General features: G+C 36.5%; 1 protein-coding gene across 7 annotated transcripts in view; it reads left to right on the forward strand.

Annotated features, from left to right (window-relative positions):
- The first annotated feature begins 2417 nt into the window (after window positions 1-2417).
- The window catches only part of POLQ (DNA polymerase theta), a 118603-nt gene continuing 108590 nt past the window's right edge, over window positions 2418-12430 (forward strand). For 6 of the 7 annotated variants that reach the window (XR_007155816.1, XM_047876046.1, XM_047876047.1 and 3 more), the window contains exons 1-5: window positions 2418-2709; window positions 3180-3359; window positions 5714-5844; window positions 7492-7648; window positions 9293-9401. Coding sequence is in view for 6 of the 7 variants with exons in the window: in XM_047876046.1 (XP_047732002.1) it covers window positions 2529-2709; window positions 3180-3359; window positions 5714-5844; window positions 7492-7648; window positions 9293-9401 (758 nt within the window). In the remaining variant the exon portion in view is untranslated. Of the gene's footprint in view, window positions 2710-3179; window positions 3360-5713; window positions 5845-6870; window positions 6965-7491; window positions 7649-9292; window positions 9402-12430 lie in introns of those variants that run through there. The other variant, XM_047876049.1, reaches the window with a different exon arrangement.

Raw genomic sequence — 12430 nt, forward strand, 5'->3', positions numbered from 1 at the left:
TTCTTAAAATTCTGGATGTTATATAAGAAATATATTTAATAAAGTTCCTGAGTAAAATTGTAAAAATCAGAGAATTCCTTGTAGGACATAAATGTCAATCAAATACTCAAACATTCTAAAAGAGCAAATGAAACACTAGAACCAAAGTTTTCCATAGTGGTGTCTGCTGATCCATGGTGATCTAGGGTGTGGATTTTAATGGATTATGTATTCTGGGATAGGAGTCTGGGGCTCCTAACAGGTGAGAGATAAGATCTAAGAAAATAAAGTCAAAACCCAAGAAGCAGCACCCTTAGTAAGTAAAGGAGAGAAATGTCTGATCTGCAGATTGATACGGTGAGGATGGAAGTCTGTCCAAATCTGGCTCTGAGTGTCTAACATCATTCTCCTACTTCCATATATTAAAAAAAAAAAAAAAAAATCAACCCAGAGATTAAGTTTCAAGTGGTCCAGAATTGGATGTCTCCCAGAAACTGCCAGAAATATGTGCAGATGTTTTTTTTTTTTTTTCTGGGAGATTTTATTTATTTTTTATTTGTTGTAAATAAAATCTATACCACATGTGGGGCTTGAATTTATGACTCTGAGATCAAGAGTCCCATGTTCTACCGACTGAGACAGCCAGGCATTCCCTGTGGAAGATTTTAACTCAGACCTGGAAGAATTACCACAAATAAAAATCCTAAGGAACACAAGCTCAGATGCAATTAAAAGACAGATGGGAAACACTTCTGGTGTATTAACATTATTACTATACCTGTTAGCACAAAAATTTTTTTTTAAATATTTAAAAAAATAGTTTTGAGAAGTAGCTTTCTTTTTTAAGAATTTTTAAAAAATTAGAAACAGTTGTTGAATGTTTGAAAATTTGAAAATATTCTCCAGGCTTTTTAGTGGGATGACATTAACTATTTCTTGCATTTCCTTCCTAATTATTTTCCTCATTTGATCATAGTTCATATAATAAAAATAATGTGAGATTTGTGAGAATTTTTTTTTTGTGGTTTATTACTTTCCTTAAAATGCTGGGTTTATATTGGGAGAAATATTAGAACGTTTATTATGTGGGAGGCACTGTTCTAAGCACTCTACCCATATTGACTTATTTAATGTTCATAAAAACCAAACAGTTGACTATTATTATCACTGTCATATACATGAAATAATGGATGCACAAAGAGATTAAGCAAGTTGCCCCAAATCAGTTACAAAGTCTTCATACTTAGACTGATTGGCTCCAGAATCGCACTCTTGACCTCTATGCTATAGGACATTTCATAAAGTTCTTCCATGACTACAATGTAAATTAGGATTCTTTCTACTTCTTTGATAGCACTGTTCATTTCTGCCTGAACATTAGTACAACTTAAAATTATTAATTTGTTTAATGTCTGTCTCTTTCTCTAGGCTCTTTCTCTTCGAGAGCAGGAACCATTTCCTGCCATTTCCCTGCCACATACACAGAAGGTACTCAATAAATGGTTGAGAGAATGAATGCAGGGAACTTGCATAAAAGAGAACGAGGAAAAATGTTTCCTTCGTGGAGTAATGTCTCCATCTTGTGGAACTTTAGAATATCGTCATTAAAAAACATTTTTTAATAAGGTAGGTTTTCATAGAATTCTAAAGTGCCTATTTCCCAGGCGTGTAACCAATCTTTTCTACTGGACCAGCCCTTTTGAGATCGTTAGTGCTATAGAATAGCGCACCTCTTAAGGACAGGCCTTTCTCCTACTAGATTTGCTCGGTGAAACTAATTATGCAACTAGGTAATTAACTCGCCACAGTTTACGTCCAGAATGCGTTTGCTTCTACCTTGCCAAAAGGTAGAGCACAGGTCCATCAACAAGCTCTTGGCTTAGAATGATCACCCAGGCACATTCAGAGCCCATTCTTTGCAGCGTTAATACAGACTTCGAAGGGGTCTATCTGCCAGCAGTCCCTGACTCGCCGTCACGTATTCGTCAGAGTGTGATGGCCACAGCAGGAACTGCAGAAATAGCCTCTGTCACACCATCATACACTACGAGAGCGGCTGATTATGCTCCACTAGAAACCCGAGGTTTCACTTGTATAATATTTTGCACACATAATCTGTTATAATTTTTTAATACAACACTTTAAGAAGAGTTATTTCCCTGATCTACCAAATCTTGCTATTCAAATCAGAAATGGACCAAAAAAGTGCTTAGGCTAACCCGATTATAAGTGCAGGTTATATATACCGAGTCTCCCCCCTCCCCACTCCCCAACCAGGCCCAGTTTAGCTTCTCTGACCCTAACCTACAAAGAAGGTTAGAGACTGGAGGTCTAGGACACCACTGAGAGACGCTCCTTCCCCACGATTCTATGGTTTTTCAGGATACTCTCACCACTGAGAACTCTATGGTTCCGGCGCGGGTTGGGAGGTCTGAGTTTGAAAACCGTGGCGGGAAGATGGTGGCTACACCTGTCATCAGGCCCTGTTTCTACCGTGTGGGAAGACGCTGGGACTGTGGCTTTCCCTGAATGGCCAAGAAGAGTTCGCGATGAATCTTCCGCGCTGGAGTGGGAAACGGCGACGTTCAGCATCAGGCTCGGACTCCTTCTCGGGAAGCTGCTGTGACAGTAATGACAGCCCCCTGCTCCCCTCAGGGCCGGTGCTGAGTCCTCCCCCAGGCCTGGGGCGCTGCTTGAAGGACCTCGGTCGCCCGCCAGCAGCAGCTGCAGGTACTCTCGGGCCCTCTGGGGGCGGCGGGTGAGGTGGGCAGCTCTGCCCAGCCACGTGTCGGGAGGTGTACGTAATTACAGCACAGAGCTTGCTTGTTTGCACAGCCTGCTAGGCTTCTACTCCCTTTCTCAGTTTGTGACTCCTGACTGGTGTGGAAGGTCACTTTCTGTTAGGACATGGACGTGCATATTGGGCAACAACCTCGTGATAATATTCAAGTGGTTTGTGGGTCATTCGACCTTTACAGAAACAACTTCCTAGTGGCCAGTCTAATCATCTGTGGGAGGCTCAACGCCCAATAGTGCCCAGGACTCCTTACAGATCCTTATATGGGAAAATGCTTTATGTCAGGATATGCTCTATATAGCCTCACTCCAACACACAGGGATTCCAAAACACGGTGGAGGACTACTGAAGTCATATATTAGAATTAGATTCAACTCTTAATTACTTTTTTCTTTCCTGAAAGGGGAATGCAAGCAGACAGTTTCTGACAATCAAATGGACAAGTTGCTGTTGGCAAACTGGGGACTTCCTGCAGCGGTTCTGGAGAAATATCACAGTTTTGGTGTAAAAAAGATGTTTGAATGGCAGGCAGAGTGCCTTTTGCTTGGACAAGTCCTGGAAGGAAAGAATTTAGTCTATTCAGGTATTAAAATTTGTGCAAATTAATTTCTTTATTACTTTAAAACATGAATGTAAAGGATACTCTATTGAGGTAGTTATGAAGTAGTTAAAAGGTAGTAGTTATGAGGTAGTTTTAAAAAGTGAGTGAGACAGTGATTTATAACTAGAGAAAGTCTTAAGTCTTAAAATATGAAAAGTGGAGTCTCATATACATACTTAAATTATGCAAATTCCATTATATTGGTGGTTGGTAGAGAGCAAAAAAGCAGACAATTAAAAATTTTTTTTACATTACTTTTGGAGAGACAGAGAGAGACAAAGAACAAGTGGGGGAGGGGCTTGAGAGAGAATAAGACACAGAATCCAAAGCAGGCTCCAGGCTCTGAACTGTCAGCGCAGATCCTGATGTGGGGCTGAACTCAGAAGCTGAGAGATCATGACCTGAGCCATAGTTGGACGCTCAACAGACTGAGCCACGCAGGTGCCCCCAAAAGCAGACAATTTGAGGAGAGCTGTTCTGCTTGCCATTCCTCTCAACAAACATGTCCCAGGGTGAGTGTGCAAGGGAAATGTAAATCTGTTGTCCCTGCCACCCCCCCCCCCCATTGATCTCAGTTGCCTTACGGTGTATGAACATTATACATTATTTATTTATAAATTGACTCGCTTTACAGGGTTGCATACACAAAACCGCATGTAATTTGTTTTATAGAAGATTTATATAGGCTTTCAAGAGCAACTCTGACATTCATACTACTTAATTTTTTTACTGTGCTGACTTTAGAACTTACTTGGTAAGATGCACTTTCTTTGTATCAGTTTTCTCTGAAGTTGTGAGCGATCCAGGTTTTTCCTTATGGCTGCAGCAAATAGTTATCATTAGAAATAAGTTCAGACTGTGGAATCAGATTGGTTGGGTTTGAAAACTAACACTTGTCGCCTGTGGCAATTAATAGCATATTAATAGAAAGCATGAGGGAATGCTTAGAAGAGTTCTTGGCACGTAGAAGGTACACAATAAATGCTAACTGGTGACAGTGGTAGAATGGCCTGACCATTTCCGCTGCTTAAACCAAAACTTGAGTGTCATTCATATCTCTGGTCACCAACTTATATCAATTAATTACCAAGTCCAGTGTGTATTATCCCAAATAGCTTGATTCTGACTACTCTCTGTTTTTAGGTACATAACCTAGCTTATTATCCTCTCTCTTGTAGATTATGCTATCATCTTCTAGATTATGGAGCAGCCTTATAACTAGTTTATCTTTTCTCTCTGGTTTTGTTCTGCCCCTGCACCCAAAGTGGTCTTTATAAAGTACATGATCTTGCCACTCCTTTTTATGAAACTCATCATTCTGTGTTGCTTTCAGGATAAATTCTAAAGTCCTTATGTGGTGGGATTATAAAATTCTTTTTCATGTGGCACATTCATTTATCTTCTCTTACTCCTACTGATTTTATTTCAGGCTTACTAAATTACTGTCATCTGAATTTACCAGGTTTTCCTCCAGGCCTTTGCACATGCTGTTTCTTTTGCTTGACATTCCTTTCCTCTTCCATTGTCTTCTCATAACTTCTATTTCCTTTCCATAAACTTTGTTACAGCTCTTCTCTCTCAGCTTCTATCATAGTTCCTATTACAATATATTAAAGTTGTTTATCTCCTTCCTCAAAGCAGGGCTTTTAACCATTCAGTACTTAAAGGAAAGCATCTTTAGATACAAACTAGGGACTCAATATTCATCATTTATTGTTCCAAAAAGGATTTGTTTAACAATTCTCTTCTGTGTGAGGCTATCTAGAACCCTGGTTTGAAGTCAGTGGGGTTTAAGCATATAAAGTTTTCAGGCCTTTTGTAGCAATGTGGATGGAACTGGAGAGTGTGATGCTAAGTGAAATAAGCCATGCAGAGAAAGACAGATACCATATGGTTTCACTCTTATGTGGATCCTGAGAAACTTAACAGGAACCCATGGGGGAGGGGGAGGAAAAAAGAAAAAAAACAAAAAAAAAGAGGTTAGAGTGGGAGAGAGCCAAAGCATAAGAGACTGTTAAAAACTGAGAACAAACTGAGGGTTGATGGGGGGTGGGAGGGAGGAGAGGGTGGGTGATGGGTATTGAGGAGGGCACCTTTTGGGATGAGCACTGGGTGTTGTATGGAAACCAATTTGACAATAAATTTCATATATTAAAAAAATAATAATAAAATAAATAAATAAATAAATAAATAAAGTTTTCAAATGCTAGTAGGGGCCTTAAAGATAGGTTAGTCTTAGACCCTGTAGTTACTGGATGTGGTTTAAAACATTTATTTGTGCAGTATGTCAAATATTACTTCTCTTTATGATAACCTTATGGAATAATATGTTTTAGCTCCGACAAGTGCTGGAAAGACTCTTGTTGCTGAACTACTTATGTTGAAGAGGGTTTTGGAAATGCGGAAGAAAGCTTTGTTTATTTTGCCCTTTGTCTCTGTGGCTAAAGAGAAGAAATACTATCTCCAGGTAATGTTCTTGTACTAAGAACATTATTGTGATAAGATCTGTTATTGGGGCTGTGTTAATAATAAGTTTCTTTTATTGCATCCCAGTGTTGCTTTGAAAGTTGACCATTTATGAAGAGAAACCTTTTTTTTTATTAAAAAAAAATTTTTTTTAACATTTATTTATTATTGAGAGACAGAGAGACACTGAGCATGAGCAGGGAAGAGGCAGAGAGACGGGGAGACACAGAATGCAAAGCAGGCTTCAGGCTCTGAGCTATCAGCACAGAGCCCGATGCGGGGCTTGAATTCACAAACTGTGAGATTATGACCTGAGCTGAAGTCAGACGCTCAACCGACCAAGCCACCCAGGTGCCCCAAAGAGAAACTTTAAAAATATTGCATAAAAGAGAAAGGGTCATCAAATCAAAAGAATGATTGGAAATTGTGTTAAAATTTATAAACTTTCCCTTAGGAAGTAAACATAATACTCATGCTGATTGAGTCATAAATTAAAAATCAGCATTTTAGCTGAATAGTAGGATTAGAGAGAAACGTGGAAAGGAAAGTGTATTTACAGAAACATATCCTATCCTGAGAGTTGTTCGGGAATATTTAAGGGAAGAAGAACAAAATCGATTGGTGCTTAGGTAGAATCATATACCACTTCAAGCCTGTGGTCTGTTCTATTCTGCAAAAGTGAGTAATGTTTTTTATTTGTATGATACTCACTGGTTTTTAAGCCATTTTTACAAATACAGTGTTTCATTAAGTAGAATAAAGTTACTATTGTGATTTCTGCAGTGAAAAAAATGCCTTGTTGGAATGGCAAGACTATTGTACTGGTGATCCAGAAAATCTGGATTCTAGTCCCAGTTTTGCCATTAACTATGTTTTCAGACCAGGCACATAATCTCCTGGGCATCAGTATTTTCATTCTTAAAACGAGGATGTTAACCTCATGGGTTAACTCAATAAACACTCAGAAACATTTTATTGAATGAACAGCTCTCAAGTTCAATGGTTCTATAAATCTTTTTAACAGTTATTTCAGAGGCCAAATAGCCAACAAAGCTGGTCCCACATCCTCTCAACTTAGACCAAAGTAACAAAATGATGAAAGGATCCTTTTTATTAAGAAGGTATGTTAGTTACAATTTAAACTAAAAGAAAATTAACATCAAAGTCCCACTGCATTTGACTTTTGAAAACTTCCATTGTATAAAAAATTAGTGGGAGAGTAAGAATATTTTTTTCATGAAGTATAAATTTGTTTCTTAAAGTGTTACATTAGTGTTTAAAAAAAGACCTAGTTTCTTGCATGTTTTTAGAATAAAAATTTAGTGCTTAAGGTAGTTTTTTTCCCCCAATTTTAATTTCTATAAATAGCTCTAGGAAATGCTGCCTTAATGGTATCATTAAAATGGCATACTTAATTTTATTTGGCTTTGTCTTAACAGAAAATCTCTGTTCTGAGTTTTGTCAGTTCTAAACTTCATATGTTTAGTATATGATTCTAAAAAGAACCAGTGTATCCTGGCTAGGAACAACCAACAGTAATCTAATAAATATCTTTTGATACTTATGTCTGTGTCATGGAATAGAACCAATCTACAATTCATGAATTTCAAATATTTTTACCTGTATTGTTCCTTTTTACTCAATTCAGAGTCTGTTTCAGGAAGTAGGAATAAATGTGGACGGTTATATGGGCAGCGCCTCCCCCACAAGGCATTTCTCTTCCTTGGATATTGCTGTCTGCACCATTGAGAGAGCCAATGGTCTAATCAATCGCCTTATAGAGGAAAATAAGATGGACCTATTAGGTAAGAAAAGTAGGAAATAAGCAAATACTTTCTGTTGCTATTTTTTGTTGGAATGGAGTGGAGCTTTTGTGATTTCTACATGTCCCATGTTTTTTCTTACTGTCTATCATCTATTTCTGAAGTTGAGAATTGGCATCTGTAATGTTAGGAACTCTGTGTAAAAAAAAAAAAAATTGTGTCCTGCTGCTGTTAATTGACTATTTCCTTGTATATACTTTACAAAACATAGAGGATATCCTTGAGCCCTCAAGTCATTTCTCATTATTTCTCTTCTGTCTAAACTTTACCAAGAATAGAAGGAAGCATGCTGGGGCTGGTTCTGTCATATCCACAGTTACTGTGTATGTATATTCATTATCATGTTCTAATGCCAAGATATCTAGATTTGGCCTCTTCTCAGAGGCTACCATTTAGCAGGGAAATGGTAGGGAGCTATAGAAGCTGACACTGTATTTGAACTTAGGACTCTAGGAAGATTTTCTACCTTAATACTTTTTTTTTCTTTAATAACCTCTTAGGAAAGTCTATGTAGAGATAGCAACAGGAAGAGAATGGTTGTAACAGCAACAGAAGCAGCAGGAGTATCAGTTAGCTATTCATTGAGATCCTGGTGAACTTAAATGGTAAAGTAGGAGTAGGGTAGGAGTGAGGAGTGAAATCAAAGATTAATAAGACATGGCTCTGCTCTATAAAGCTTAGAGAAATCACATTCACCAATTTGTATCAGAATTGTCTTATTACTTGTGATCCAATTAGATTATAAATATGTTGAGGATTGCAATAGAATCTTATTAAGTCTTATATCTAATATATTGAGCACAGTGCCTGGCACACTAGGGAGAATAAATATTTTTTGAGTGAGTGAGTGAATAAAATGTTGAAATAACTTATCATGCCATATGATTTTGAGATAGCTTACCAATGAGGAAAAGGAACATCATGCCATTAGGAAATAGACCTGAAAGATCTTGATTTTGGTGGGCAAGATTTGTAGGGAGGATACCATCGCCTGTGAAAACCATGACATGATGACCTTTAAAGGAGGTGTTGGTTGATACTAAATTTTCAATAATTCTTGAGCACTATTCCAAGTGCACAGACTGGTTTAATTCACTAAGTAGTGGAGAAGGGAATTAACGGTCATATTTATGTTTTGTAGTAGGGTGATTCACTAGCCTATCACTTCCAACAAAAACATTTCTTAAAATCACTTCTTTCTTCTTGATCTGATCTTGTTTTTCTAAGCAACTTCCTAACATCAGTATGGTTGCCCTGGCTGTTTTCCCCCATAGAAAAGTCAATACACTGAATAACTGTCATAAATGTATTTGATGTCTCATTGTACATACATTTCTACAAGGTTGCCAATAAAGAAGTGTCTGAGTAATAAGAGGCAGTTTTCTCTGAGTTAGCCCTGATTTAGCTAATCATTGATTTTTAGATCCAGAATACTTATAGTAGGACCACTTATGATACCTGAAATGTCTTGAAAAAGGATCATCTACTATGTGAAATCTAATTTTTGTGTTAGGGTTAGAAATTTGTATCACCTGCAATATATTATAGTAATGACAGCTACTTACTGTATAAGATATTGGGTCTTTTAAAAATTTTCTTGAAATTGTGAAATTTTGTAAAATCTAGGAATGGTGGTTGTGGATGAATTGCATATGCTGGGAGACTCTCACCGAGGGTATCTGCTGGAACTTTTGCTGACTAAGATTTGCTATATTACTCATAAGTCAGCATCTTGGTAAGTACCTGAAATAACTGAGTTCCTGAGATTCTAGCAATGTTGAGAAAGGGTCTGCAAAATAGGTATGAATTAAATAAATTAAAGAAGTAGAATAGTACCTATTTAGAACAAACTCATGTATAGCAGTTAGTTTTTATTCCAAAAGAAGTGCATAAGACTGAGAGTGATTTTATTTTGTAAACATTTAAAAATTTCTGACTACTCACCATTTTTATGATAAAATTTTAAAAATCCAGTTTTTGTATTTGTCAGTTATACATTCATTGTATTTAAGTAGTCAAAGCTAATTTTGAAAAATAGCATTTCTTCATCCTCCACTTATCAGAGGTAACTACTTTCAACTCTCATAGCTTTAAAAACAATTATTTACAGTGTTATCTCTAAATGTAACCACTTGAGTTTTTAGTTTTACAGTTTATATTGATTACTTACTGTGGAAGATGAAGATCTAGCTCTTTTTCTCTCATTTCAGTATGTATGTATGTATTTATTTTTTACTTTTCTTTAAATCCAAGTTAGTTAACATATAGTATAAGAATGGTTTCAGGAATAGAATTTAGTGATTCATCACTTATATGTAACCCCCAGTGCTCATTCCAACAAGTGCCCTCCTTAATGCCCATTACCCATTTAGCCCGTCCCCCCACCTACCTCCCCTCCAGCAACCTTCAGTTTGTTTTCTGTATTTAAGAGTCTCTTATGGTTTGCCTCCCCCTATTTTTATCTTATTTTTCCTTCCTTCCCCTATGTTCATCTGTTTTGTTTCTTAAATCCTACATATGAGTGAAATCATATGATAGTTTTTTTTCTGCCTGATTTATTTCATTTAGCATACTGTTGTAAATGGCAAGATTTCATTCTTTTTGATCACCAAGTAATATTCCATTGTATGTATATGTGTATATATACATATATATATGTATATAACATATATATATATACGTATATATATATGTATATAACACATCTTTTTTATTCATTTGTCGGTCGATGGACATTTGGGCTCTTTCCATAATTTGGCTATTGTTGATAGTGCTGTTATAAACATTGGGGTACATGTGCCCCTTCAAATCCTAGCTCTTTTTTATGTTCTTTACTTACCCAACCGAGTCTCACATCACCTCCCCTCCACCCCACAGTCTCTGTCTTCTCATCACCTTCCCATTCTCCAAATACTGTTATGTCATAATTTTGCTCAGATCAATATTTAGTGTTATGCTGTTAGGACTATACATGCCATTGCCAACTGAGCCATGTAGTATATATTGTGACTACTTTTACTTTCTAAATAATGTTTTATTTTCTCTGAAATTAATAAATGTTTTTTTTTTGTTTATTTGTTTGATGGCCTGTGTTTTGTTGTTGTTGTTTTTCTTTTATTTTGTATTTATTATGTGAGTGTGTGAACTGGAGAGAAGAGGAGAGGGAGGGAGAGAGGGAATCTTAAGCAGACTCCATGCTCAGCATGGAATCTGATGCAGGACTCCATCCCACAATCCTGGGATTATGACCTGAACTGAAATCAAGAGTGGGACGCTCAACCGACTGAGCCACCCGGGCACCCTAATGGTTTGGTTTTCTATGTCCTTATCACTGACTGACCTCCAGCCTATTTCCCACTTATGTAAATTTTCATCCAATATGTTTTAACACATTTGCTATTATACCAAATTCATCTTCTTGAAGTTTCTCCAAAAGCCTTCTGAACTGTTCCAATCTGGATAGGTGGGTAAACTATATATGTATTGCTGCACAGCACTCATTTTAGGATCTTTCTTTATCATTATCATTCATTCCTATTACTTTTTGCTTGAATCAGAGCACCCCTTTTTTGGATAATTTATGTTTTCCTCATTTTGGTGAGGACATCTTTCAGGAAAATCCACTTTATTTTAGTGTACAGGCTATTACGCATGTGATTTTTTTGAAAATTTTCATGTCTGAAATGTTTTATAGCTATTTCATAGATTGTCCAGGTATAAAAGTCAAGATTTCCTTTAGAGTTTTTAAGACATTACTTCATTTTCTTGTTAGTGTTGAGAAATCCCATGCCATGCTTATCCTTTGTCCTTTGTATAAAATGTTTTAATTTTCTCTGGGAGTTTTTAGGACTCCTTTTATTCCTCAGTGTTGTGAAATTTCATGCTGATGTGTCTTCGTGTTCCATTTTTCTTCATTGTACTTAGTACTCAACAGATTCTTTCAATCTGGGAGCTCTTATGTTTCAGTCTAGGGAGATTTTAACACCTTTTGCAGTATATGAGAAAACATGGAGATAATCATCTATATCTTAAAGCAGTAGGGATATAGAAGATGTGACTAATACAATTACCAAATTTGACCTAATGGATGTATGTAGAAGAATTACCAAATACAAGCAGAATGTTCCTTTCAATGAACATAGTAAATTTGTACTAATGCTGAGCCATAAAGCAATATATTTTAAAGGGTTTAAGTCACTTAAAATCTATTCTCTGACAAATGGGATTCAACTAGAAATAAATATAGGAGAGGCATGACTAGAAAATTCACACTGGAAATTGGGAAAAACATTTTGACCCATTTATGGGTCAAAAAAGTAATCACAGTAGAAATTGGAAGATAGTTTGAAGGCATGTCTCCTAACAAAACTTTTGAAATGTAGCTAAAGTTTAAAGGGAACTTGATAGTATAAAGTGCATATATTATTAAAGAAGAGAGACTGAAAAATTAATGCATTATTCATCTCAAGAACTTAGAAAAAGAATAGTAAAATAATGCCACAGAAAGTAGAAGGAAAGAAATAAAGCCAAGAGCAAAACTTATTGAAAGAGGAAAGTTATTATCTAGAACATTCACACACTTCTATGATCAAGAAGAAAAAACCCAATACGTCAATGGGCAAGCACCTTCAACAGGCATTTATAAGATGGTATCCAAATGGTCCATAAACATGAAATGGTCTTAATATCATTACTAATCAAGGAAATGTAAACTACTTCTTCAAGGGGGTATTACCACACACTTTCCAAAATGGCTAACATTAA

This window comes from Prionailurus viverrinus, chromosome C2, assembly GCF_022837055.1.
Source record: "Prionailurus viverrinus isolate Anna chromosome C2, UM_Priviv_1.0, whole genome shotgun sequence".
NCBI lineage: Eukaryota > Metazoa > Chordata > Mammalia > Carnivora > Felidae > Prionailurus > Prionailurus viverrinus.